Consider the following 27728-nt stretch of genomic DNA (forward strand, 5'->3'; position numbering starts at 1 on the left):
CATACATGCATACACACTTTTAACAGTTATTTAAACTTTCTTGAGGCTAGAGCTGGGGGCACTACCATTTATTCCTTCAACATCTTTCCTAGGTAGGGATGGCAACGGGAGGGGTTTGGGGCAGGAAATCCCTCTCCCGTCCCTAGCTCCGTTGCCAAAAAACTCTCCCCGTCCCATCCCTTGCCTCCGTTCCCCCCATCACCGTCCTGCCCCACCTAGCTTCCCTCCATAGGTGTCTGTAGGTGATAATTTAGATTTTTTCTAGAAGCCTTTATTCAATATATCAAAGCTAAATTCAAAGAATAAAATAAAAATACGAAGTTGAAAAAAGTGAAAAATGAAAAATGAAACAAGAAAAGTGTTGAAATAAAACACCAAGAAAATTAAAAAATTCAATTGATTTATAGATAACATCTGGAAATACTCATAAAACACATTTGATATTTGTACCAAAAATCAACTAGGAATTTGGATAGAAATGCATTAAATATTATGTTTAGTTTCCAAATATTCTAAATTTATTATTATTAGATTATATAATATATTACATTTATTTATATTAATAAATTGAAATGGACGATGGGGTGGGGGATAGAGTAGGGGTATCGTCCCCCACCCCTCGCCCCATTTAAGATGGGAGTATAAAAATTCTCCCCTTCCCTACCCCTGCCTCCATTGCCATCTCTATTCCCAGGTTGAGAATCTCATTTTATGTTGTTGTTTCAAACAAATTTTGACGTTTGTTTTCAATTTATCATACCTTGTAACTTCTACTATTAAAAAAATTAACTTGAAATAGTCCTTGAGTGAGATACAGGGACACGAATGAGGGTTTGGGAGTAAGTTGATAAAAAAAATTCAGAAGCTTGCTAATCTAAATATCTGGACAAATGAACTTTTAAAAGGGTATAGCAAACGGAAAATAAACAAACTTAGATCAGATGAGAGCTTTAAAAAGGTATTCTGGATATTCCACAACTTGTTGGACTTGGACAAGTTGCCAAGGAAGATAAGGAATGGGCCGGCAATCACATAGGCTTGTCGGCACCATCCCACCGGTGAGAAAAAACGACCCGTTTGGTTCACACTAAAGAATGACAACGACTATGACTCCTCCTTAATGGTAATGGATGTGTGAGGGATTCCGTGTGACAAAAACTGGTGTCTGGACTTTGGTAGTATTTGCCACTTGGTACAAGAATCAACATAATTTTATTTTTTTGGCACTTGGGAAGGGGAGCCAACACCTGTCATAACCAAAACTTTAAAGTCTTGGTTATGTAGGTGAAACTTCTCACTTTATCACTTCATCGTGATTGTTATTTTCAAATAGCTTCCTCCGACGAGATTCTTCGTCGGTTAGACTATCTCTCCTCTAAATTATATTAGAATAGATTATACAGATGCTATTATCGCGCGACAAAAAATAAACAAAAACATAATTTTATTTTTTTTTCCCGTATTGTCTTCCTGGCTTTATCTCTGTCGGCAGAAACCTATTTGTTGTGGGTCCCTTGCTGAATGTCTCCTGGACTAATCTTAACATATCAATAGCTTCCATTTCTTCATTTTAAAGCTCCTCCTATGATTTCATTCTTTACAACAAATTCAACAAAAACCCAATAAAAGAGGGCCAAAATTTCCTTCACATCATAGTGGATCCACAACTATTCCAATCAAATCGAGATAAAAATCTAAGATTAATTTCTTATAAAGATCTAAATATTAGTTTGTTGTCAAATGTTTTAAGTCTACCAAATTTTGAGTATGAATTAGAGAAAAAAAAGAAACCCATCAATGGTAACAACCCCAACTTCTATGATCAGGATGTTAAATTGTAAGAGAAGAGAAGGTGGCATTATGTGATAGAGAGTAAATACAAATATAACTACCAAAAGCAAACCCTAAAAAAGAAAATGGAGATCAAGAAAGAGCAGGAAAGATGAACTTCTTTCCTTGTACCTTTTTTTTACTTTGCTATTTTAAGTTTCCCACGCTCAAAATTTGGAACGGATGCAAAAGTGCCCAATTTGATTCGGAATGACAATTGGCCGATTTTGAATCTTCCATAGTGATAGATTCATACCCACAGCGACCAATCAAACATCATGTAAGGGTTCTAAGCCCTCAAAACCCATTCTGTAGAGATGATTCCCCCAACCAAACGGGTAATGAGTACTTTTAGATACCCAATTTTTTACATAAAATTGGGTTGCCCACATACCAATGTGCACGGGCAGATACCAGTTCTTTTTTTTTTTTTTTTCTTTTCCCTGTTTTTAGTTTGGAGTATTATAATTGAAGGAGGAATGGTGTGGTGCAGTGATTGATTGGATTCTACTACAACAGCATTGTTATATATTCATCTCGTTTTTCATTTTTGTAAAAAACACGTGCAGAAATAGAGCATTGTTAACAAAATGTGGATTTTTCACTAATATTAGTCGAATGTTATTTACAATGCCTTTTCACCACCTTATACCTCATTCCATAAACCCTATAGCTTTATATTAAGGAGAAGTAACTGATTACTTTACAGTACTTTTACACCAGTCTACCTTATGCATCATTCCATAAACTCCATAGTTTGATTATGGAGAAATCACTAATTACTTTAGTCAATGAGATGTCTGAAAATAAGTTTGAGTTCTAAGTGATTGGGAACAGTTTGTATAGTATCACAGTTTGGACAAAAAAAGAAAAAGAAAAAAAGTGAATAAAAGGTATATATATATGCCAAAACTAATACTATTGAGTAGAGATTCAACTCAAATACTAATAAAATAATCACGGGATCATAATTTAACTCTGAGAGCATTTTTAATACATATTCAATGGATACTTATTAACACATTTAAATTACACTCAATCTATCATGTGAATGGACACATTAACAATTATTACATACCCTTACCTTTATACACTTTCTTTAATTCATTAATTATTTTTAAATTTAGCACTTAAACTACATTTTAATGTACTTGTTTAGACCGACCTAACTTTAACTCTTTTCTTTTCCTTGTTGCCTTTTCTAAAATTTTATACTCTTCCTTGTATTACTAGAAAAAGAATATTCATGCTTTGCTCATAACTTAAGCAAGAAAGGATGCTCGTTGAAACTTTTAAGTTTTAGAGCCTTCGACAAAACTCAAAATAACATCGATATACATTTTTAAGACATTATTTATAACAAAAATACTTTAAAATCTTTTTTTTTAACTTGTTTTTCAATTGAGTTCATTTTATTATATCATTGAAAAAATAACTCAAACCAAACATAGAGTTTGAACTTGAAGATGTGCTTTGGCTCAACTCTTGACACACTATGGCCTTGTTTTGCAGACAAGTTTTTTGCCAAGTTTATCTGTTACAAGATTTTTAAAAATTTTAGCTACAGTAATCTCAAAAAAATTTTCAAACATTTTAAATTATATACTTCAAAATATTCAAAAATTTACACACTTCAAAATTTTTTTAAAAAACTATTATAGTAAATTATAGTAAAATTTTAGACAAACACCAAAAAAACTCATTTGCCAAACGGATATAGTCCGAGTCATCAACCCTCTGTTGATAGGGAGATAGAATTTGTGTGTCATTAACGGTGAATTAAATTAAATTTCTCACAGACACGCACTACGCACACAAACTGTTTCGCGTTGTTTCTCTTTGAGATCGAAATTGGCGCCCCTTTTCCCTGTCTTTTTCTCTCTCTCTCACATACAGACACACACTCTTCTCTCTCTCTGTCTCTGTCTCTCTCTTCAGACCCCAAAAAAAAAAAAAGAAAAGAAAGAAAACAGCAAAAGAAAAGGAAGTTCATCTTTTCATAGCTAAAGAAGCTATGTCTTTGCGTAGACGAACCTTGCTCAAGGTCATCGTTCTTGGTGACAGCGGGTAATTATGTTTCATTTATTTTTCCTAAACCCCTTTTCGTTTCTTTCTCTTTTTCTTTTTTTTTTGCCCTGAATATTTTAACGTTCTACACGTTTGTTTATCTGGGGTTGTTAGTTTCCAGAAAAGGAAAAAAACCCATTATTTACAGTTTTGTTTCCCCTTGAGATGTATGTATCTGGAAGTAGTTATTTATCTGGCCGATCTTAATTTGTTAAATTAACATGCTTTGTTTTCAGGGTTGGTAAAACTTCATTGATGAATCAGTATCCTTGATCTGAGCTATTTTAGCTGCATTTGCTTTGTTCCGAATATCTTGGGGACCAATTTGCTATTTTTCTGTCTTGGGTTCTATTGAGGAGGCATACCTTAAAGCAATATTGGATTGGACTTTTTATTTTTATTCTTATTTTTTGCATTGAATTCTTGGCAAAATTTGAATCTGAACAATTTGGCTTGTTTATAAACTGCAGTTTGTTGAGAAAAATCATTTCCTTTTTACCTTATGCTGCTCTATGCAGATTCCGCTACTAGCTGCAGTTAATTATTTCTCCTATTTGGGTAACGGGATTCCGTAATTGATAGTGCTTTTTTTTTTTTTTTTTTGGCTGGGAATTAGCATGTTTTGGTCTTAATTGGTTAATAGATATGTACACAAAAAGTTTAGTCAGCAGTACAAAGCTACAATTGGAGCTGATTTTGTGACAAAAGAACTCCAAATTGATGACCGACTTGTTACTCTACAAGTAGGTGTTTTGAGTTCAAGAAAAATTGTAGCTTTCGGTTTTGTTGTCAGATTCATGTTTTTTTTCCTAGAGTAACTGAGCAATTTCTTGTTGGTAGATTTGGGACACTGCAGGGCAGGAGAGATTTCAAAGCCTTGGGGTTGCGTTTTATAGAGGGGCAGATTGCTGTGTTTTAGTTTATGATGTTAATGTTATGAGATCTTTTGATACCCTTGACAATTGGCATGAAGAATTTCTCAGACAGGTTGGTGAATTGTTGCTCAAGTTCCTTACTTCTGGTTTGTTGCTAGTTATTGCTTCCTACTAGTAGTGCATAGTTTCTTAGAAATTTAGTTGTATCCAGAAATGGTAAGAAGCACATCATAGATGCTCAACCTGCTTGTTGCTAGTTATTCTGTTTTAGCAATTAATGGAATTAATACAGGAAAACTTCACTGTTCATTGCTAAAGCTTGCTTGCGTAAGAGTTTGTCTTCTCCTGTTTGCAAAAAGGACAAAAAATTACTTGCCCCAAAAAAAAAAAAAGAAAAGAAAGAAAAAGAGGAATTTTTCATTCCATTAGCTTTTTCTTGGTATGGTGAATATTAAGAGCATTTGTAACTCATTTAGGTAGTAAACAAAGAAGCATGCCTTGTGCATTCAGCGACTTGTATATATTACATGCATATGCATCCATCTCCTTTCTCACTGTTTTAGTCAATTAGTATCTAGTCAGCTTCCATTATTAGATTTGCAATTCTATGTCATTCTTCATAATTCTCCAGAAGACCTCACTCATTCTTTTAGCTTAGCTCTGAGAATTCTGAAAGGTGACTTCAATAAATTGCAGCCTCTGGAGATATTGTAAAGCAAGTCACGTTTTCATGTAGTCTTGTTTCGCATTAGTTCTTGAGTGATTCCATTTTTGTATCAAAGACCGCTGTGAATTTGGGATTACTTCTATTTGTGGAAATAAAAGCTGTGAATTTGATTTGAAGTTCCAGGGGTATTTATAGATACATTGAGGCAATTTCTGGTTGCATTTCAGTTCAGTCATATGTTTATTATCATTTCTGAATGTATTAAGTATATTATACCTTTTAGGAGCACAAGGGATTTAGGCTAGATGAGTCATGTCTTTGCAGATGATATTGGCACACTAGTATCTGCATCATAAGCTAAACAAAATAAATCCAATGATATTATGCTATTCTTTGTGATAATGTAGTATCGTCCTGAAAATTATTGCTTTTAAAAATCCTTGGAATGAATGACATGGATCTCAAGGAGTTTCTCCATAATGATTGCAATTTGTATGGCTAGAGAATAATGCTAGTTTTGGTAATAGGTGATTTTGAGAAACATTGTCAAAAAAAGCATGTCTCATGGCTCAATTATCTCCGTTTGTTGGCATGAAAGAGCATAAAAAGCCCCACAAAAACAGCATGTCTCATGGTCAAAAAATGCAAGGCATTGGTTTATATACTCTGAGGTTGTAGTCTGCAGGATATGATAGAAAACTGATTGTTTGAAAATTCTGAAAAGCAAATTTTTGTACTGGAACTTGGTGTGTCAATTTTACTTGGTAAAATTGCTACACCCTATGCAAAAATTCAGAGAGATTTCAAATAGATTTTTTTTGGAAAATTATGTAGTTAATGTCACTATTGAATGATTTAAGACCCATAGTATCACCTATTGATAGGTTCTCTTCTAAAGTTTGCTTGGCATTTTTATCAAGTCTAGAATAGTTTATCTGATGCAGATCCATGGTAATAAATTGAACACTTATCTGTTCTCAGTGAATTAATCTAATTTTGTTGTTACACAGGCAAACCCTCCAGATCCAAAGGCTTTTCCATTTATATTACTTGGTAACAAGATTGATATAGATGGTGGGAATAGCAGAGTGGTAAGATATTTTTCAACAAACTTTTTATTGTTTTTTGTGTTTCGTTAGGTTTGGTTCTGATTATGCCCATAGGTTTCTGAGAAAAAAGCAAAGGAATGGTGTGCTTCAAAAGGGAACATCCCATACTTTGAGACATCTGCCAAGGAGGATTACAATGTTGATGCTTCATTCTTCTGTATTGCAAAAACTGCTTTAGCCAACGAGCATGAGCAGGATATGTGAGTTTCCTGTTTGAGATCAGGAGTATTATGATTATTGCTTGCGTGCATATTTCTTTGCCATACTGAAAAAGTTAGCAGGAAAACACAGTTAATAATTCACTCATATATTTATACAGTCAAGCATGTCTATATCATTAAAGTTTTGTGCTGAAATGCATCTGCATGTGTCTACATCTCATTTTTCTATCTGGCGAAGAATGAAGAGTGTCTACTTTACATATTTATTATTGACTGAGGAATGTTTAATCTGCACCAAATTGTCAACTGGGCAATGCTTCAAAACTTTATATGATGAAGGGGTTGAATGGGTTCTTCCAATTTATACTTCTACATGCTTTAGGAAGACTGTTAGATTCTCATTATTTCAAGAAATTCACTTTACAAATGAGTTTAACCATGCTGGTTCTAATTTTTCTTTTTCAGTTCTTTTTTCCTCCTCCCATAGCAATTTTAACCAGTTAGTTATGTACACCTAAAGGCAACTTATCTTAGTTTGACGTGAGCGTATGATGTATAACATGTTGATCTTGATTACAGTTTAATCCACTAAGATTAGTGTAGGCACAGTTTTTACTGTTCTTTTGTATGTCTAACCTCATAATCTGTATTCTTAAGCATTTTCCCTTCTCTTTACCTTTTCTATGATTGCTAAAAAAATTGAGGCAGCAGTTTTCCCTTTTTTTTGAATTTTATTTACTTCCTTGGCAGATTGGTGACTTTCTCTTGACATGGAAAAGAACTTACTGCCAATGTAGTCTAATATCACAATTCAGCTTCTTCATAGTTTAATTGGTGCAAACTTGATTGTTATGTCCTTTGGGTATAAGCACTCTATTGTTATTGTTATGTGCTTAGTGGCCATTCAGAACTGTTAAATATTCTTTATGCCGATTGAGGGCCTCTTGCTCACTGTAGTGCAAATCTTTGGTTTGAATGTGGAGGTGGCTAAGTGCGAAGAAATACCAATTGTTGATTTGACTATGACAATGTACAAGTGATTTACATAATGCAGAATTTGAAAGTTATGCTCTATAGATTCCTTATGCTCTATAGATTCCTTATATTGTAGGAATAGAACTATTCTTGAACATTAGATCGCAATCCTAGGGTATTGACTTCTTAGCGAAATGGTGGAATCTTTTTGCTGCTTGTGCTTGCAAGCTGAGACTAGACTGGATGATGCCTTTCTATGGTTTATTTGCACCCTCATTTAGCTCAACTGGAAGTGAAAATTTCATCATCAGAGTCTGATACACCCGGTCTAGGAATCAACTCCACCCATTGATATCTATGCATGCCATTTGGGTGTTGGGGGGGGGGGGGGGAGGGGAGGTTGCCGCCTTTCAACCATCTAAGAAGTTGTGCTTCTAATTGTGGTAATTTCGATTTGCAGATACTTCCAAAATATTCCTGAGGCTGTTTCGGACACTGAGCAAAGAGGTGGTTGTGCTTGTTAACACATCATTTTTAGTCTGAGGGCCGAATTTTACTTTGATAATCCTGACTATTCTTTTGTATCACTAAGCTATGCTCTCCATTCCAAGCGCTGACCTCCACATGTAGACATCAAATTTTTTTTTAGCCATGATTCCCCCCCCCCCCCCCCCTTTTTTCTTGTTTTGTTTTGTATTTTTGAGGGATCTGAAGAATTGTAGTATGTTATTGACTCCTGTTTTCAGTTTCAATTTAGACTGTTTTATATGTATCACTGTTGTTATTTCAGGTGTGATTACAATTGAATTACTACAGTAATACCCCAAATTAAGTCGAGAATGGATATCCAGAGTGTTGTTTCAGTCTAATTGATCCTTAAATAAAAATTAACTACCTTAACGAGTGGAAATGCTATGGACATGGTCTAGAACTTAACGATTTGGTAAAAACTAAAGGCGTGTTCTTGGTTGATTATTTTAACTGATTATACGTTCTGCTTTTGAACTGTGTTTAGACTATAAATTTTTTAATAACCAAAAAAGTTAAAATCATAATTAACGAAAGAGTAGTTTTTGTTGATTCTGATTATTTTTTGTAATCACTTTCTGTGATCAGATTTTGCAAAATCCAAAAGTAACCAAGATCAAGACCTAACTCACATCTCAAAGGACTGCTACTTGTTTCCTTACTATCATAAGCCCTTGTATATCAGCTCTATATGTATCTAACACAACCTTTTTTTTAAAAAAAAAAAAAAAAACTATTTTCCTTCTTCTTGTGTACAAGAAACTATTTTCATCCTTCTACTCCCCTTTTTCCTTAAAAATACTTGCTTGTTGTTCTTTACTTTGTGATGAAACTTCAAATTTGCTGAAAGCGATTTTCAGGTTGTTCCTCACACGTAATCAAAGTTGATGTATGCACGAAGTAAAATCCAATTCACTTAAAATGTGTATAATTTCACTATATAGTTAACTAGAATTCATATATGGTAATTAGCCAACAAATTTTTTCTAATTGTTACCACGCATTTCTGCATATAGTGCACAAATTCACATTCATTGTCCTTTTGTATTTGGATGCATTAACAATTTTACTTTTTCCACTTACGGCCAACTTAACTAATATCCGGAGGAGTCAAAGCCTTATTAGTGAATACGGGTTATTTTCTTCCAAATACAAAATACAACATAATAAAGGGTTTGCATGAATTAAATATTTTTGAAGGTATTTTTCAAATACTACACTATAGCATTTCACTATAGTTATATTTTGGGGGCTTTCTACATAATATGCGTTCTACATATATGGAGGATTTTTTTTTTAATTTCATATTTTGCACATACAGAATATTTTGAATGTCAACATTATTAAACAGCCGGAGTGAAGTTTTCGTAATTTTTCTCAATAAAATAGGGATATCTGTTTTTATTAGAGAAATAAAATAGAAAAAAATAAGTAGGACCCAAAAAAAAAAAAAAAAGAAAGAAAGTAAACTAAGGAGTATGAAATCAAAGAGGAAAATTCAGTCATCCAAGTCTAGTTCTCTTGGACCACTTCACAGCAATGGCCCAAATGCATAAGACGTGGATTAATGGCTGCCTTCAGTATCTATCTTCCTTCAAAATTCTTACTTTCTCCCTAATCATTAGTACAATTTTTTGCTTCCAAGAAAAGAAAGGAAAATTCCATTATGCATTTCATTTTCATTTTCATCTAGTTTGGATCGTGGATTATTTTCAAAATTTTATTTATTTGTATCATCAATATATTTTCTGATCACCAATTTATCTCGCATATATCATATTAAAAAAACATATTATCTCAAATAATCTACTGTTCAAACGCACTCCTTATTTTCTTCCCGTCTCCTTCTTTGAATCTCTACTGTGACTCTCGCCTTAGCCTGAGACAAACTCCATCAGTGATTGAATTCCAGAGGAGCAAGAAGACTTGGGAACTAATGGCAGTGTCAGTTGCAACAGGGTTGAAAAGTCTGTTCATTCTGCTGGGATGTTTGATGACAGCCACCCTTATCTACACCATCGCCACTGATGGCCTTCCTTTTCGTAAAGAACTCCTTACCCCGTATGTTCTTCTTATATTTCTCTGTGTTCACAATCATAACTTGGTATTTCTTGATAGGCCTTACGTGGGTTTTAGCCTGCATGCATTTTGCTGTATGTATCATCTTAATAATTCAGTAAAAGGATCACTTTGATTGTCACCTTGGACAGTTCCAATGGTTGAAAATTTTCTGTTCTTTGCTCTGTTCTTTTTCTTTTTTTTTTTTTTCAAGTTACAAGCTTTTGGCATTTATAATTTGACTAATAATTGTGAGTGATCTGGCAAAGAAACATTTACGGTATAATTGCTTTTCCGTGGAATTGCTTGCAGGTGGATGACTGCAACGTTGATTGATTTCTATATCAATATCCTAGCCTTAGGGGTATGATTCTTTTACTTTGTGTGGTTACTCTCTCTACCATTTTTTTTGGGCATTTGCATATGGATGTTTGATAGGAGAATCTCTTAAGTCAGACATTTTCTCTGCAGCTATTGGGGTATGACACTTGTAGTTATGTATTCACTAGATGAATTTTGTTTACATTGCTTATGAATTTTCCGTGTATCCTAAATTAGACATTCTCTCAGTAGGCAATGATATTTCTGGTTTGAGAGTGTTCAATCTCTACTCCCTTAGGCGACTGAAGAAATATTTTGCTGGCATCTTACAAGAAAACAGTAAGTCTCTGTTGAGGAGATGAAATTAGCTGATCTTGTGGTGTAATAGGACTTTGTGATTCTTGACTTCAGCTACAATATAAGTGCTTCTTACTTACGCCATGAATGGGAGAGATCGTGAGCTTGAACTGTTGTCCACTTAAGTTGCAGCATTATTTTTTAATTCTTTTCTGTTAACTTCTCATACTTGGAAAGCAAAATAAAATAGCAAAATAAAATAGCCAAAGTAAGTTTATTTACAAATGAGACTTACATTCTTTAATCCTCAATATTTGCCCTTAAAAGTGCATTACCTGTCTTATGGACATCAGGCTTGGGTTATTTACAAGGAATCAAATTGGATCAGTGCAATACTTTGGATAATTTTATTGGTATGTTTGGGAAGGTATGGCAATACTCTTGTAAGTTCTTCCGCATTCTTTTTTATAATTAACTTTTTGCAGTCTTGATTATGGTACACAATTGATAACTGATGCCATAATTGGCCTGGATTATTTTTGCGGAATATATGGATAGAAATGAAATTGTAGCTTTGAAATGGTTAACGTCAATCTAAGTGCTGAACACGTTTAGATTAGGGTGTCTTGTTTCTTTAGTCCCCTCTGGCTGCATCTTCCAGGGGAAAACAAGCATGAAGGAAAAGAAGATGGAAAATCATTTATTCTGAATGACCATCTCCCTTAGTAGGTTGCAATAGAGCAATTTGACAATGATTAATAGAGCAATTTGACAATGATTTAAGTCATTTTGTGATTTCATGTCAAGGCTACTTTCTCACGTATTCCCATATTATATCTCCCAATCTACATTTGTTTAATTCTGGTGGTTTATTTGTTTGTAATGAGCAATTATGTATAACTTATCTACTTCTTTGCAGCATTACTACATGTGCCTACGTAGTTTTGCAATTATTCAAGCTGTCACCTCAAGAATCTTCACAAGATCCTGTGTATTATGTTTTGTTGCGACATAAGAAGAAGTAAGTATGCAAAATTAGTGCCATCAGTTGAAAGTTCATTTATGTTGGTGATGCAATGTGGTGACAGATCTTTTTTTCAATTATATTTGCTTCTCTTAAAGACGGATAAAATTTTTTCTTTTCTGAATGTTGATCTACACCTGAAATGTTATTTGCTGCATTTTAATGATTCCTGCACCTGAATCGGCAATGTCAGTTTATCTTACTAATTGTTATCTTGGGGCAGAAGACAAGGCCTCTGTACATGCAGAATGTTTGTGCGTGCTAAGTTAGATACAATATTACCCTCACCCATCCTATCCTGTCTTCTCGTCTCTGGTGGAGTTCTGACAGTTATATGGTTATGTTAACCTTTACATTGTTATTTCTCCTTTATCACTTCTATTGTTGGTTGTTCCTTAGTATTAAACGCGTCTTCGTTTATAAGGCCTAGTTTAGATTTATCAGTCTAACAATTCCAAAAGATCCTTAGGTTTCTATGCAGAATGTATTGGTACTTCTATTTGGATGAGAGAGTTACGATGTACAGCTGTCTTATTGTAGCTGCTGTCATAGCTGTTTTCATTGTTGTTGATTTCTAGAACACTGTTTCCTTATATGTTCAATCTGATTCTTATGTGCTTATAGAACTTATTCTCGCAGGGAAGGATCAGAACAAAAGAGTTTATTCTCTGTTGTGACTGCAAGATTTATGTTTGGGGCTTTGGGTTTTCTGATGCTGGGAACACTGATATACACTATTGCCACTGATGGTTCTCCATTTCGCAAAGATGTGTTGACTCCGTAAGTTGTTTTCCATTCTTTTGCTTTTTCTTTTTCTTTGGTATCAGTGATCTCCTTTTGGAGAAGTCTTGAAGGATTTAAAAATAGCTGGTTAGGCAGAGCTCATTCGCTTAGACATTGAAGTTCATTTTGGGGTTGCACAGATGAAGAGTCCTTCCGAAAAAACCAATTGAAGAATTCTTGCCTCACTTTCTGCAATAGGCACAGTTGATATATTCTCTACCATACACTGGCTGATCTAAAGGACTGGAATAGTGGTTGATATAAATGGCTGGTATCAGCTAGCTCATATAAAGGGTTATAATTTATAATTAAAGCAAATTTATGATATGTTCACCATCACTAGTTGTTGGAAGAATTTTGTAAATTTGCTTCAGTTCTACCATCAGAATTCCATTGGAATAGAAAATCCGTTTTTGTTTGACTATTTCATTCTCTATAATAGTCAGATGGCTCTTGGGAAATGTGAGATAAATCACAAAGAATTGCGGAATTGGCTAAGAATTTGGAATTCTAGCTCTGCCACCTAACCATCAAAAGCTTATCTTTGGTGTCCAGTTCAACATCTCAGAATATTGGATCTTTGTGGAGAGAAGAGTTAAGAATCTGGATAATGATGTGAAGGACTATAAACTTGAATATGCAGATCATTCCTTTTTCATACCCACCTGCAAGGCATGAGAATTATTCCAGTTAAATTTATCTCACATTATGAAAAACATTGACTTGAGAGAATTTTGTTTAAGAGGTTTTATCTTTATTTACTCGGCATTTTGAGCATACATAGTGCTTTTCATTCGTTTAGTTGATTTTAAATGAGAATCTGTTCTTAAACAACCTTCTGCCACCACTATTTAGTTCATTGGATTGATGCGCCACTTACAAAGGTACTTCTATTTTCTGGGTTACTGCAGTTCATGTTCTCTTAACTCTTTTCCTCTATGTACTCTTCAGGCTCTTTTTCCATTTATTGGCTTTTATTGAGCAATATTTTCAAGTAAATGTTCAGCCTGTGGTTTCTTGAGCGTATATATTTAGTGAATCTCCTTCAGTAGATGAATGCATGTCTGTTTGATTGATCTTAAGTCATACATTATTTGCAGGTGGTTGTCAGCAACACTAGTTGACTTTTACATCAATGTTGTTGCACTATCGGTATGTCTTAGCAGTCAATGCTTCATTATTGTCATTACATTAAGTACTTGCCCATGTAATATTTGTATGAGCAGACAGCAGCAACCAAATTTCAGTTGCTTAATTGCTCAACTTCTGTTCCATTGTGTGTCTCAATTTGTAGGTTTGGATTGCGTACAAGGAATCAAGTTGGATAGGTGCTTCTTTTTGGATAATTCTTTTGATATGTTTTGGCAGGTAATCTTTGTCTTAACCGCGTGGTTGTTGGGTTAATATATTACTAGGTTCAGTGTTCATGTTTTGCGGTGCATGGGTTCTATGTGAGAGTGTGTTAGCAGATGAAGAGTAAATGCTTATGCAGAGTTTTACGTACATAAATATATGCAAATGCTCTTCAATTTTTCTTTGCGGTGCATTAATAAATGAAATATATATGCTACTTTATACACATAGATGTTATCTATTACCAAGTTATGCTTCTAAGAAAGTGAAACCATCCTTCGTGATTTACCTTATTGCATGTCATTCGTTCCAAAGTTTATTGGGTCTAGAACACTTTCCAATTCTTTTTGATCTTAGTTATGTTAAGTTGGATGTAGAATCTTTGTTGGAGTGAAATCTGCATTTTGTTATGCTCGGATCACAAAGTTACGCAGCTTATACATTGAAAAAGCATTTTGCTAGCAATGCCTCTCTGTTTAGATGTACAAGAGCCTATGGCTAGGCCACAGGTGTTGTTTTTTGTTTGCATATTTTATATACTTCCTCTCTATATTACCAGGTATCTCATTCTTGTCTCACGATCAGCTGATAATAGCTGCTAAAAGCTGTTTAATGCTTCACACTTATTGCTTAGTTGAGCTTAGATGAAAGTTGAGCGATCAGGCATGAAACCTTTGTGACTGATCCATATTCCAAAAGTTATGCCCATTGTTATCGTGTTAGGCACTTATTTACATACTACTTTGCTGGCCTTTACTGTATCCTTTCTTTTCTTGATTTTCAGTATCAGCACAGGTGCCTACATACTCCTCCAGCTTTACCAGCTCTCGTCTGAGGGTCCTGTATACCTCATTCTTTTCAATAGCAGCAACAGGCAAGTCTAAATTCTGAACTTTATAAATGTAGAGTTTATTGTGTGCTGATAATTTTTGGAGGATAACCATGTGGTCTTTTAATCAGAAACCCTATTGGGCGATGGAAATAGGAATAGCAAATAGTTCTTTTGTGTAAAAGCAAGAAACACTTACCAGGCGTACCCTTGTTCAACTCTTCCTCTGTTATCTCAGTGATTGAAAGTGAAGTTTCTATGGAGTTGGTAACTAGTTACAACTTTAGTTGATTCATAGACTTTGGATAGATATAATTACTGGGTCAAACCTCCATCAATGCTGACTGGTTCCCATAAAGGCCATTGAATTTCGTTAACTAGTCTATCACTTTAGAGCAGGTTGTATGGTTCTTGAGATCAAAATGCAAGGTGGCGAAGGTTCAGTTTGAACATCTGTGTTGTGTCTTGTAACTAATATATGATAAAAATGTTGAAGTTTGAGATTTTAATAGGGTGAGCCAGGTCTGTGTTATAAATTTCCGTTTGCTCTAGTTCCTTGGTGTTCGTATCTCAAGACACATTTGTGCATAACCACTAAAATTTAGTTTTGGCTTATAAATTTTCTCTATTACGATGATGAATTTAGATGATTTTTTTGAGTATAAGAATCCAAATTACTGGACTTTGAACTCTTCTGAGTTCGACTCTCCAGGATTGGCATTTGACCTTGAAGTAGATTGGTTATAACGTCTGCAGGCACTTTAAAGGCTATAATTTTTTTTTTTTTTACTTTTTTGGCTCGGTTCTATTTTTCTAGGATCCATTGTGTTTGCTGGCACATTGTTTTTACAGATGATCCTGAGGAATGGACACATGATTTGATGGAAAAATTTTTTGATTTACTGCTGATCCTGATTAAGTGGGATGTTGATATCTGACCTCAATTCCTTCATACCCTTTTTTCCTTTTCATCCTTTCCGCTTTTTCCCGGTGCTAAAGAATCTCCTTGCTAAATTGATAGGGCAGAAAATGGCTATGAAAGAGTACTGCAAAGAGGCAATTACAGTGGGATAGCTGCGTGAAGAAACTTTCCCATGTTTCTTTTTCTGAATGACTTAACGCATCTCGATATGATCCCCCATTGGGTACTTGTCTTATTGTGTAAATTTTAGTGTCTTACTAATTTTAGAGTCTTTCTTTTAATTAAGAAGGATTACTCATTCTTCATTAGCAGGACTTGAACCCCAACATATACTAATCACCAACTCTGTGTTGATGGGTAAAATTAGCTTATCCTTAACGGTGAATTAAATCATCTCACGTAGACACACAAACACAGTATGAAGATCGGGTTGTTCCTCTTTGAGATTGAAATAGACAAACATGATACTTATTATTATTATTTTTTAATCTTGAGATGCATATATTTTAAGGCCTGGTAAAACTTTATTGGTGAATTAGTATTACAGAAAGTTATTTCGTAAAGAACAGTAAAATGTCAGTGAGAACAGCTAATAAACTTCATACTTTTCCATACATGACTTGTTTAGCAGTAAAAAATGATTTAGCTAGTAAAACTCAGTAAATCCATGACTTGATCTGCTGAGAAAGCAGCAGTAATCTAGGTCCATGCTTTCAAAATGGGAAAATCCTTGCATGTATCCATGATGCATTGCCTGCATGCGCACTAATACGCCTTGTTTCTTGCCTTTTTTATGATTAGTAGTAGTTTGAGTGATCCAGTGGTGGAAATATGCCATTGCACTCTAAGCCCCTAGGAATCCAATTGCAAGACCCACCCAATCAATCTTGAGGAAACAATAATGATGCGGTGGAAATTTGATCCATGACGTAGGCTTACAACACCTCTACAGAAACAACACAAGATTAGAATAACTTTCCGTCGCACAGAGATTATGTAGTGCATCTTACCCTTCGTGTTATTGGCGGGCTATTGCACGGGGTGAGGTTTACCCGATACGCACTCTCAAATAGCGGGTGCGGATTTTCTTGTCAAAAAAAAGAGAGACAAGATTGGAACAAAACTCACTGACTCTTGATATTTGGTTGACCTCTTTAAACTGTAATTAGTTATGTTCACAAAGTTTGTGAGTCAAACTAGCTACTTTTAAATCTTTAGGTACTAAAGGGTTGTTGAAGAATTATCACAAATCAAAATGAGAATCTGAGTATCTCGTTGACTTCATGTTGACTTAAACATGTATTGATACAGATCTATGGCATTAAACATCAACATCACGGACATAAGTACCATTATTAGATGGATGCAAAAGAAAAACAAACAACAGAATGATTCTATAATAATAACAAGCATTACAAGCTTGTGTGGTCCTTGAGCATATATCATGTCTTTATTCAATATTATCCTTCTAATTTTGGGAGCAACCAGTCTTCTAGTGTAGACTGGTATCATGAGTTTTTTTTTTTTTTTTGCCATAAACAATTGGTGCAAAACTTTCAACATATGTATGGCAATAGAAAAAATTATCATAATTCTCCAATGGGAATCGATCAACCGAATTCAACTTCGACTCACACACAGTCAAACCCCATAGGAAATGAAATTTGGCTGTCAGAAGTTCCTCATCACTTGCAGTCGAAACTCTTTTATCAATAATTTCTGGCAGTTGAAATTTTTTGAAATCTGGCAGTTCCTCATCACTTGAATTGCTTATTCTTTTCAACGCATTGGCCTATCGTAATTGAATGCACTATCGTCCAAGGAAACCTGCCCTACAACTTCTTTTGTGCATCTTTCGTTCATTAGGTTTATAACGCCTTTAGCTGGAGCTCAAGTATGATGGAAGATTCAGTTACTTGATAGACGATACAACTTAAAAAATAAATAAACAAACTTCATATTATTCTCTCGTCAACTTATAATTCGTTGACTACAAATAAAAAAAAAAAAGAGGTTACAGGACAATCGATTAGGCAGAAAGATATTGAGAAGAATACAAGCTTTTTTTTTCTTGTTTTATTGCCAACAAATAAATGAAATAAACTAATGGAAATTTTTTTTTCCATATCAATGATACTCTTTAAGGAAAGACTAGAGGTGGCTGCATGAAGAGGCCTTGCCAGCTAACTAGAATTCCAGCATTAACATTTAGGCATGTCTGGAGGTGGAGGGAGAATTTGCTCTCCTGGACCCTTGCCATCCTTAACTATGAATGCCATTTCCATTCCCCAACTTACATGACGCTCTAGATGACAATGCATGAGCCACACACCTGCAACAAATCATGTAAGCCCTTTTTCATCAATAGACTCCTTTAATTTGTTAAAGAAGACAAAATTGGGGTAATTCAATATAATCTAATTAAGTAAAAATATCCAAAAGTATATACGGCGGATATCTATATGGTTCTAAGTGTTAATCATCCCCCAACATTTTGAATTAATTAATTCACTGTACTTCTCCTTCAGGAAAATTGAAATGACATCTGAAAGAGCTATTGATCAAGCAAGCTATATGATATAACACAAGGGAAAACAATTGAACAATACATACCAGGGTTGTTTGCCTTGAACCTGATGGTTGTCCAGCCATTTCTTGGAACAGCAATAGTGTTCATGAGAGGAGGGTCAACAAGATTATAATTCAAAGGGTCCTTCTTCTCGTCAAAGTTCCCAATACCCCAGCCAACTACATAGAAACTATATCCATGTAAATGCATGGGGTGATCAATCCCAGCAACCAAATTTGTTCCCTGGAAAACAATCTCCACATTCGAGTTGTACTCAAGAACTCTAACTTGCCTATCCCTAGTAGGCCTTTGAAGTTCCGCTGGAAGATTATTTGCTGTATAGTTGAATTTCAAAGGTGGAAAACTTGGAAATTGATCTCCGTAGACTCCTTTGAGGTGGCGATAGTAAGCTTCAAGAATGTCAATATGGGGGCTCTCAAAGGTTATGTTGTTTACGCTGGCTACAAGCCGGTTGCCTCTCGGTCCAGCACAAGTATTATTTCCTTCACAAGGGAGTGTATTTATAGAAAGTGTGAAAAAAAGCTTGGTGTCCACTTTGAGCGGAACATCAACTTTACTTGCTAAACTTCTTAGGCTTCCTGTGAAAGAAGTGGATGCTTTAGTATCATTGAACAGTGGAAGATTTGGGAAAGATGGTGGTGAAGATGGAGCATAATTTCCACGATATTGTATGATTCCAGTTGTGGTGGAATTGCTGAATCTAACAGCACGGGCACTGTTATAAGCTTTAGCAGCCATGTAATAGTGAGCAGGTGCTTGATTGGCTTCTAACAAGAAGTCAATGGTTTGTCCTGGGGATATAGCAATATAATCACTCTTGAATGGCTTTGTGTAGCTCCCATCTGATCCTACCACAGTAATTTGATGCTTTGCAATGGAAAAGAAAAGGATGTTGTTCATGGCATTGTTTATCATCCGAAGCAAATAAGTCTTGCCATAATCCACCGTCAGCCTGAATGTATCTGCAAATTGTTGGAAAAATAATCATGTTGTGAATCGGAATTAAGCAGATGTATCTGCAAGATTATCATGTGTTTTGTTCTTGAGGCAAAAGTTTGTCACCCAAAATATTCACAAGATTCTTTGGTTTTTGCATAACCCTTTTCGAAAATGACCAAATTAAGACGCATTCTACAAATTCTAATGTTTAAAGAAGTTGAAAAAGTCCAAGTCCTACAAATACATATGCATACATGGAAAAATTTTCATTCGAAGTGAATGATTCTATTTTCAACTAGAATTTATATATGTGTCTGTACCTGGCTTTGAACATTCACAGAGATCACCAGGCTGACCATTTATGAGATAAGCATCAGAGACATTCGGGTCTCCTCCACCACGTAAAAACTGGCTAAGAACAGCTTGTATGTCACTCTTCCACCATTCTCCTGCATTTGCCACAGAATTTCACCAATCATGCATATTATTTGTTTTCCCAAATTCTTTTGAAAACCAAAGTCAATTAATAATATTTTATCTGCCAACAGAAGTCAAAAAGTAAATAATAGTAAATTTTATTATATACCTAAGATGATGGGCACTTCTGCATGAGGCTTGGGAAATGGATAACTATCTCCTTTCTTAGGGTAGATAATAAGAGCACCATAAACTGTTGCTCGAGACCAATCGCTATGAGCATGCCACCACAAGGTCCCAATCTCATCAGAAATCCCAATCACTTGAGTAAAGGATTCTCCAGGCATGATAGGGCACTGAGTTATGTATTCTGGACCATCTGACCATGGATACCTCGGCTGTTTCACTCCATGCCTAAAAACAAACAAAACTCATTATTTTTCTAGCCGATGAGTTCATTATGCAGGAATGCATCCTTGCAATTAAAAAGAAGAAAGGTTGTCTAAATAAATACCAGTGAATGGTGATGTTTTCTTTTCCCTTGTTGTGGACATGAACAATGGCCGTATCGCCTTGACGAATGCGCAGAGTTGGTCCTGGAAATTGGCCATTTACTGTCAATATATTCTTAGTGCTGCAAAGTCTTGTATATGAAGCTTCTTCTATCTGCATACATGAGGTGAGTTGTAAACATTAGGCCCATAAAATCAAATTCAAACCGGACAAAGATAAATTATGCGTCGTCTCTTCAACATCATTGTTGTGATGGACGAATTAATATGCATGGATAAAAGATTCTAGTGGACATTTTGATTCCGAAAAATAATAATATTGCCAATAGTTTCGAGACAACTTAAAATAGCATCCCACTTTTTTTTCTTAGGTCTACTTGCTTAACAAGAACTCAGACAATGAGATAGGTACGTACACAACTCGATATGCAACAAGTATCATATAAAATGCTTGGCAACAATATAATAACGACTTTTAGCTATGACAAAAAATTAAATGAAATTGCTTAATGGATCTTCTTAATTGATATTGAAGAAGCATAATACTCACGACAAATTTATAGCGATGCGTCAAAGCTTCGCTAGGAAGAAGAACACTAGCCAAACATAGAAACCCGACAAATTGTAGGATGAAACCCTTCATTATGAAGAACTAGAATTACTCAGGCAAAGAAGAGATATATCTTGATGCAGTATATTTCTCGTTTGTAATGAAAATGTTTGCATAAGCCTTTCACGTATTTATACATTGTCAAGGGGATAGAAAGGTTGTTTTTTTCGTCATGGTGGATAGGATCGGTGTAAACGCAGCAGACTTTGTAAACTGTTTGCAGTAGCTTTTTTACTGGTTCAAATAAAATTTTCAAACCTTTGAAAAGAACTCACCAAACCTTACTGAGTACCTTGGAATCTTCCTCTCTACTTTTGTTGTTCATTTCATCTCTGGATCCAGCTTATATGCAGGTTTTGTTGAGTAATTAAAAGAAGCACAAAATATGCTTTCATTTTAGCAGAAGGACAATAAATTGCAGAATGTGTTGCCAAATGCACAAAGAACATACATTCAAAATAGTCTACATTTCTTATGAATTAAAACCTTTCGGTGCTATAACGAGCGAGTTAGGCTAACTAATTAAACAGTCACCTTTAAGATCAATTGGCTAAAAAGTCACTCTTAAGATGTTTTCACATTTTACTTGACAAGTAAGTTAAATACTTCTGTTGCTATGTCTAAATTATTCTTTTCATCATTTGTATGGGTTACTTCCTATTCATTGTATTCATCCCACTATTGTGAGTCTCAGTTGTAATCTTCTATTTAAAAAAGAAAAAGCTTTTGTGTGTGTTCACAATGATTATTCTCTTGTTTGCACCTTCATCATCCACCTTTTTGTGAAGCATCGAGTGAAATGGTTTTAATAGAATGTTGAAGGAAATGTTTACTGCCTTCTGAAAAGTAAACAGCCATATATACTTGTCAACATTTTCTTAAGGCGAACCCTTCAAGCACCAACCAACCTAGATTAGGCCTAATTCCCCAGGAAAATGCAAGCTTGAAAAAACTCCAAAATAAATGGATAATGAAGAACACATCGTATGTCACTGACAACTTTTTACTATACCAAAATAAAATAGCAGAAAATAAATTGGTTTTAACAAACAATTAAGACAATTTTTTTTGTTTCCATGCCTCTGTGTAGCCTGATGAAAAAAAAAAGAGTTTAGATGATTTTAAACTGCCAGAGACAGTGACAACGTAGATATATATTTCGATTAAAAATTTAAATGCACAAATGAACTTAAAATGTTATATATGTTTGGCAGTTATAAACAAATATTTCATTGGAATTAGAAGAATATCGGAGGTGGGAAAAATGTGGAGACAGGTGGGAGGTTTAAAAAAAAAAAAAAAAAAAAAAAGTCAAGCAGCCCATATGAATATGGCTACAAGCTTTCGGTGTCTTCATTACCTAAACAAGAAGTTCTTTTTTGCTTTTCTTTTTAAAGTTGATATTAAAAGTAATAGGCTTGATAACGACTAATTCGTTAAAAATTAAGAAATTGTCAAACGACCAGAACAAATAGGAATCATATAATGGTTAGAGAAATGTCAATGCTGCTTTTAGTGCTCTTTGCAGCCATAAATCCATGATAGATCTCAACTGGAAAAGTCAATGCCAGCGGCCCGTTGTTTTGAGATGGTGTAACTCGTGTTGCATTACTCGGGAATTTGACATTTTTCAACACGCTATGTTTGTTTTTTTTTTCCTAAACGCTTCTTCGTTATCGCTGAATTTGGCAGACCAGCAAATTAATGCTGCAATACGAATTGGATTTTTGCTCTTAATTAGCACAATCAAGCAGACATCAAACTTTTCAAATAGTTTAGAAGAAGAGACAAAACTCCAGCTATTGTTCATCAAGCTTCAAACTTGTCATTAAAAAAAGGTAAATTACCTTTTATCTCCTGTCATTTGGTGTTTTAATACGTAACTCCATATAATTTAAAAATTTATATATAATCTTCTCATGTTTTGAGATAATAGTTTTTCTTTTAAAACTAGAGGTCAATAGCAAAAATTCAAAGTCAAACTAATAAATTGATGATAAATTTACCCTTCATTACTTCTTTTTTCCTCCAAACATGAAAAAGAAGAGATTGAAATAAAAAAATAGATAAATAAGAAATAGAAAATACAATTAAAGATTTGGTTTAAAAACTTATAATGATATTTATAATTAAAAAAAAAAGATTTCTATTTTTTGTTTCTTATTTATTTGTTTTATATTTCCCTTCCATTTTTTTTGTTTCTTATTTTTTTATTTCCCCAACATCTCTTTTGTATTTGGAGAAAATTAAGATTTTGTAGACCAAAAGTATATGTTTTTAAAATCATCTCTTCTCTTTCCAAGAATAAAAAAACAGAGAGAAAGAAAAGGAAAAAAGAAAAAATTATAGTAAAATGTGAGTTTGTTAATTTATTAGTTTGATTTTGACTTTTTACTATTGACCATTAGTTTTAATAGAAAAACTAACAGTGACACATTAACTTGAACTATGAGCGAGTTCTAAATCATATGGAGGTTACATAGTAAAATACTAAACCACAAAGGGATGAAAGGTAATTTCATCTAAACAAAAAGGCTGAAAATTGTCATAAAGGATGTTGAACTTCAACTTTCAGAACAAGGGACACTAATTAATGCTCTCTAACTAACACAAGCGATTATTGGATCCCGTGTAATGTATTAATTTCTTGGTCAAGAACGCATTACTGGTCACTCTTATGCAAGTTACATTCTTTAGCCTCAAACGGGCAATAAGGTTAACAAAATCATATGTTTATGTCTTAAACATTTAATCCTGCTTTGTCTATATAAATTTTACATTGGACCAATAGTTTTTTCCAACCAGCACTAGAGCTGTTAAGTTAGTCAAGTAGCTCGAAAGCTCGTTAGAGCTCGGCTCGTTAAGGCTCGAGCTCGGCTCGTTAATTTTGGTTAACGAATCGAGCTCGAGCTCGAAACATGCTCGTTTAGTTATCGAGCCGAGTAAGTTCGACTCGTTTGATACTCGAGTAGCTCGTTAGAGCTCGTTAATGAAGGGCATATTTGTCATTTTAGAAATCAAAATTATAAAAATTAAAAATTATAGGTTTTTATTAAGGTTAATTTTCACGAGCTCGAGCTCGAGCTCGTGAAGCTCGACTCGTTTGTGATAAACGAGTCGAGCTCGAGCTCGAGCTCGAGCCACATGTACACTTAACGAGTCGAGTTCGAACACATTTTAAAGCTCGTTTTCCTAACGAGCTCGAGTCAAACTCGGCTCGAATTAAACTCGAGTCGAGCTCGGCAGCCAAATACTCGGCTCGACTCGGCTCGATTAACAGCTCTAACCAGCACCCTTGAGTTAATCGGACCAATAGTTTTTTTCTTTTTTTTTCGAAACGTGTTATAGTTTTCTTATATTGTCAACGCGTTATGTTACTGGTTCCTTTGAAACGGATTACTTATGCGTGTAAATATACCTTTTTTACTCGGATCACTGGCAGCCAGCTGCCAACTGCCAAGACAAATTCATCAATTATTTCCGCAAAGTCGCCACAAGCAATCTTGAGGAAAAGATACTGCGATGGGAAGTTGATCCGTGATGTAGGCTTTTAATACTTTGCCATATAAATCATTTCGAAGATTTGAATAGTCCAACATATTCAAGACATATTTGGAAATTCTATACACATTAAATAGTAAAGCACCAATCCATAGAATCACAAAGAAGGAATAAGTATTTGTTTTTTATCCAAAATAAGAAAAGAAGAGCTCACAGCACCAAAAATCTTTGTTCATTTCGATTAATGTGCTGGCCACCTTATTCTGTACCCAGCTACTCGACTGTTATCTGGAGGTTCACCACAAACTTTTTAATGCAGAGCAAAAATATATATCCCAAGTAAAATCATCCAAGTGATACTTCCATGGAACTAATTGTTGGAATTACTGCCTCAGAATTTTAGTATCGAGTTAGGCAGTTAATTCTTTTCTTGATCGCTGATGACCTTATTCCCTAAAAGGTCCATGTTTTATTTCAATTCGTACATAGATTTTTCTAATAGACCAATTACTTTTCCTTCAAGATTAAAAGTCACCTTTTTCCTAGTCAGTTAATAATCCTCTAGGGTTATAGTCCGAGTTTTCGACTTTTTCTTTTTTTACTTATATGTCTAAAAAACATACACTCAAAGCCTTGTTTTACGAGTGGATATGACCAGAATTAGCCCCTAGAAAATAATCGTCTGAAGATTCAGATCGCACCATGGAGACTTTTTCTTTAATTCATAGTTAATGTATTCAGAGTACTATAATTTCTTAACACTAAAGAGAATGAATGGGCTCGCAGATTCGACTCCATCTCCAAGACAGTACCTAGCCCCCCATGAAGTTCAAAGTTTGGCCACCAAAAGCTCCAAAGCTGTCATTAATAGGAAGCTTAAGCTGAGGGACATAAACATCTAAATACGATCACCTAGTTATACTCTAGTACTAGTAAATATGGGGTTGTTTGAATACTGACTTCTAGAGAAAAAAAAAACAAACGAAAATTTATTACATTATAAGAACATATTTGAAACATCTTTTATTCTTCCGACTACATTTGTATGTTACATACATCATATAAAAATTTGTATTATTATGAAAAATTTTATTTAAATAATCTTCTATCCAAACAAACATCCACCACAAAAAAAAAAAAGAAGAAGAAAAAAATCTTTCACCCTTTTTGCTAGTCTAATTAGTTGTCTAATTGCCTGAAATTCCGGTGGAGTTCACAAGCAAATCTTAGGAAACAAGCGTGATCTTCCGTCAACATTTAGACTTGAATTGTAAAGGGGGAAAACTTGGAAACTGATCTCCATAGACTGCTGTAAGGTTGCGATAGTAAGCCTCAAGAATGTCAATGTGGGAATTATAGGAGGTTATGTTGTTCACGTTGGCTGCAACCCGGGTGCCTTTAGGTCCAGTACAAGTATTATTTGCTTCACAAGGAAGTAAATTCAGGGAGATTGTAAAGAAAAGCTTGGCGTCCACTTCTAGTGGAACATCAACTTTATTTGCTAAGTTTCTTAGGCTTCCTACGAAAGAAGTGGATGCTTTGGTATCATTGAAAAGTGGAAGATTTGGGAAAGATGGTCTATTCTGGTATGGATAAGTGCCTTTTGGTTCAGAGTTTTAGAGAATAAGAAAATTTGTGTTAACTTTGAACCAATTTGAGTTAATAAAAAACTAAAGTGCTAATGACAACAAGACACTTGGTGCAATTCTAGTGGTGGCATTGGGTTAGCACTAGAAAAATGTAACCGAGGATCCCAAGTACGGAAACAGAGGGTTTCTTATTCTTTTTCTCCAAAGCAGCAAATTCCCCGAAGCAGCAGCCGTACAAAATTATTGATGTAGGAGTTAGACCGGCCGGGTGCCTTTTGGTTCAGAGTTTTAGAGAATAAGAAAATTTGTGTTAACTTTGAACCAATTTGAGTTAATAAAAAACTAAAGTGCTAATGACAACAAGACACTTGGCACAATTCTAGTGGTGGCATTGGGTTGGCAATAAAAAAATGTAACCGAGGATCCCAAGTGCTTTTTATGCCAAGGAATAATTTGGCCGTTAATGACCTTAGTTATATAGGATATGCAAAGATATATAATAACAAAAAAGTATACTAGGAACGAGGCAAAAGGTTTCAACAATAATAGGAGCCTAGAAAATTTCAACAATAAAAAACCAGTAATGTTAATATACTCACTTTTCTTTATATTTTATTTAATCGAATTAAAATTTCGAATGTTGCATATTAGTCTATATGGGGAGTAAAGTGCATATTTTTAAGTATCAGAGTGGTAGGGTACTATTGCTCCCAAGTCTCTGTGAGAGAAAGTGTGATTGACCCTTTAATTCTATAAATTTAAGTAGCTGGAAAAGTCAATGTCCTACAAATATATATATATATATATATATATAAGCTAAATTCTTATATAAACTTTTTTAAATCCATGTACGTGGTGCAACATGTATGTGAAATGATGAGTAACAAGAATAACTTCTAGCCATTGAAACAACAAAATCCTTTTTTTTTTTGCCTTCTTTTTTGGGTAAAGATGGAAGAGAATGAATGAAATTGCTTAATGGATCTTCTTAATTAATATGGAGGAAACCTAATACTTACAAAAAATAAGTAGTGATGCGTCAAAGCTTGGCTACGTAGAAGAACACTAGCCAAGGAAAGAAACCCAACAAATTGTAGGATGAAGCCCTTCATTATCAAGAACCAGAATTACACTGATAAAGAATAGATATAACTTGATGTAGCATAATCCTCGTTTGTAATTAATATGTCTGCATAAGCTCTTCTAGTATTTATACATTGTCTAGGGGATAGAAAGGTAGTAGTAGATTTCATCATAGTGGACAGGATCGAAATACTTGACCGGCGTGTTTTTTCCACAAATGTTCCACTGTCAAACCCGAACCTAGTAAACTGTCTGCACTGGCAAGGTTTCTTCACGGGTTCTTTCCATCCCCTATGAGTTAATTTAGAGTGCATCAAAGTTTTATTTTTCATGTGGTAAAAGAGTCTGTGAAAATTTAACATAATTCACCTAATGTTTCCATAAAATAAAATCACCTAAACACTACAAGGGATCATTTATAATGTTATGCGTACAATTACTTTTGTTAGTCTGCAGCCTAAATCTTTTATGTTTGAAGATTTTTCCAATTCAAGAATTGGAAATCCCTTGATATTTGCTATAGTAATTGGCCGTTTTAATATGTTTCATCCATTTCACAATTAATTTGTAAGCATTTCAGTTGTGAGTTTATCCACTATTCGTATAATCAACCTCCAAGTTGAGTTGCTATCCATGAATGAGTTTTAGTGCTTAAAACCAAAAATCTCCTTTTTAGAACCTTAACTTT

At 34.5% G+C, this 27728-nt stretch overlaps 3 protein-coding genes across 5 annotated transcripts; 2 read left to right on the top strand and 1 right to left on the bottom strand.

Moving 5' to 3' along the window:
• Window positions 1–3675: 3675 nt before the first annotated feature.
• LOC113713309 (ras-related protein Rab7) lies at window positions 3676–8456 on the top strand. Its single transcript, XM_027237005.2, has 7 exons — window positions 3676–3897; window positions 4134–4160; window positions 4541–4640; window positions 4738–4884; window positions 6450–6530; window positions 6603–6748; window positions 8145–8456. Exons 1-7 carry the CDS (start codon window positions 3845–3847, stop codon window positions 8206–8208), a joined length of 618 nt encoding a protein of 205 aa, XP_027092806.1. The 5' UTR covers window positions 3676–3844; the 3' UTR covers window positions 8209–8456.
• Window positions 8457–9855: 1399 nt separating this feature from the next.
• LOC113713628 (uncharacterized) lies at window positions 9856–16279 on the top strand. 3 transcript variants are annotated; one of them, XM_027237395.2, is made up of 9 exons: window positions 9856–10273; window positions 10583–10634; window positions 11242–11315; window positions 11808–11909; window positions 12537–12692; window positions 13796–13847; window positions 13990–14063; window positions 14833–14922; window positions 15904–16279. In XM_027237395.2, the coding sequence occupies exons 1-9, from the start codon at window positions 10149–10151 to the stop codon at window positions 15914–15916; spliced, it is 738 nt and encodes a 245-aa protein (XP_027093196.1). In that variant the 5' UTR covers window positions 9856–10148; the 3' UTR covers window positions 15917–16279. The 3 variants fall into 3 exon arrangements, with proteins under 3 accessions (XP_027093196.1, XP_027093194.1, XP_027093195.1); XM_027237393.2 differs by having other exon boundaries at window positions 9857–10273; window positions 15899–16279; XM_027237394.2 differs by having other exon boundaries at window positions 9864–10273; window positions 12552–12692; window positions 15899–16279.
• Window positions 16280–17843: 1564 nt separating this feature from the next.
• Window positions 17844–20900, bottom strand: LOC113715029 (laccase-14-like). Its single transcript, XM_027239178.2, has 6 exons — window positions 20804–20900; window positions 20260–20407; window positions 19915–20159; window positions 19649–19777; window positions 18413–19351; window positions 17844–18131 (listed from the first exon to the last, which is right to left on the bottom strand). The coding sequence occupies exons 1-6, from the start codon at window positions 20898–20900 to the stop codon at window positions 18001–18003; spliced, it is 1689 nt and encodes a 562-aa protein (XP_027094979.1). The 3' UTR covers window positions 17844–18000.
• Between the last annotated feature and the right edge of the window lie 6828 nt (window positions 20901–27728).

The sequence above is a fragment of the Coffea arabica genome, chromosome 10c, assembly GCF_036785885.1.
Source record: "Coffea arabica cultivar ET-39 chromosome 10c, Coffea Arabica ET-39 HiFi, whole genome shotgun sequence".
Taxonomy (NCBI): Eukaryota; Viridiplantae; Streptophyta; class Magnoliopsida; order Gentianales; family Rubiaceae; genus Coffea; species Coffea arabica.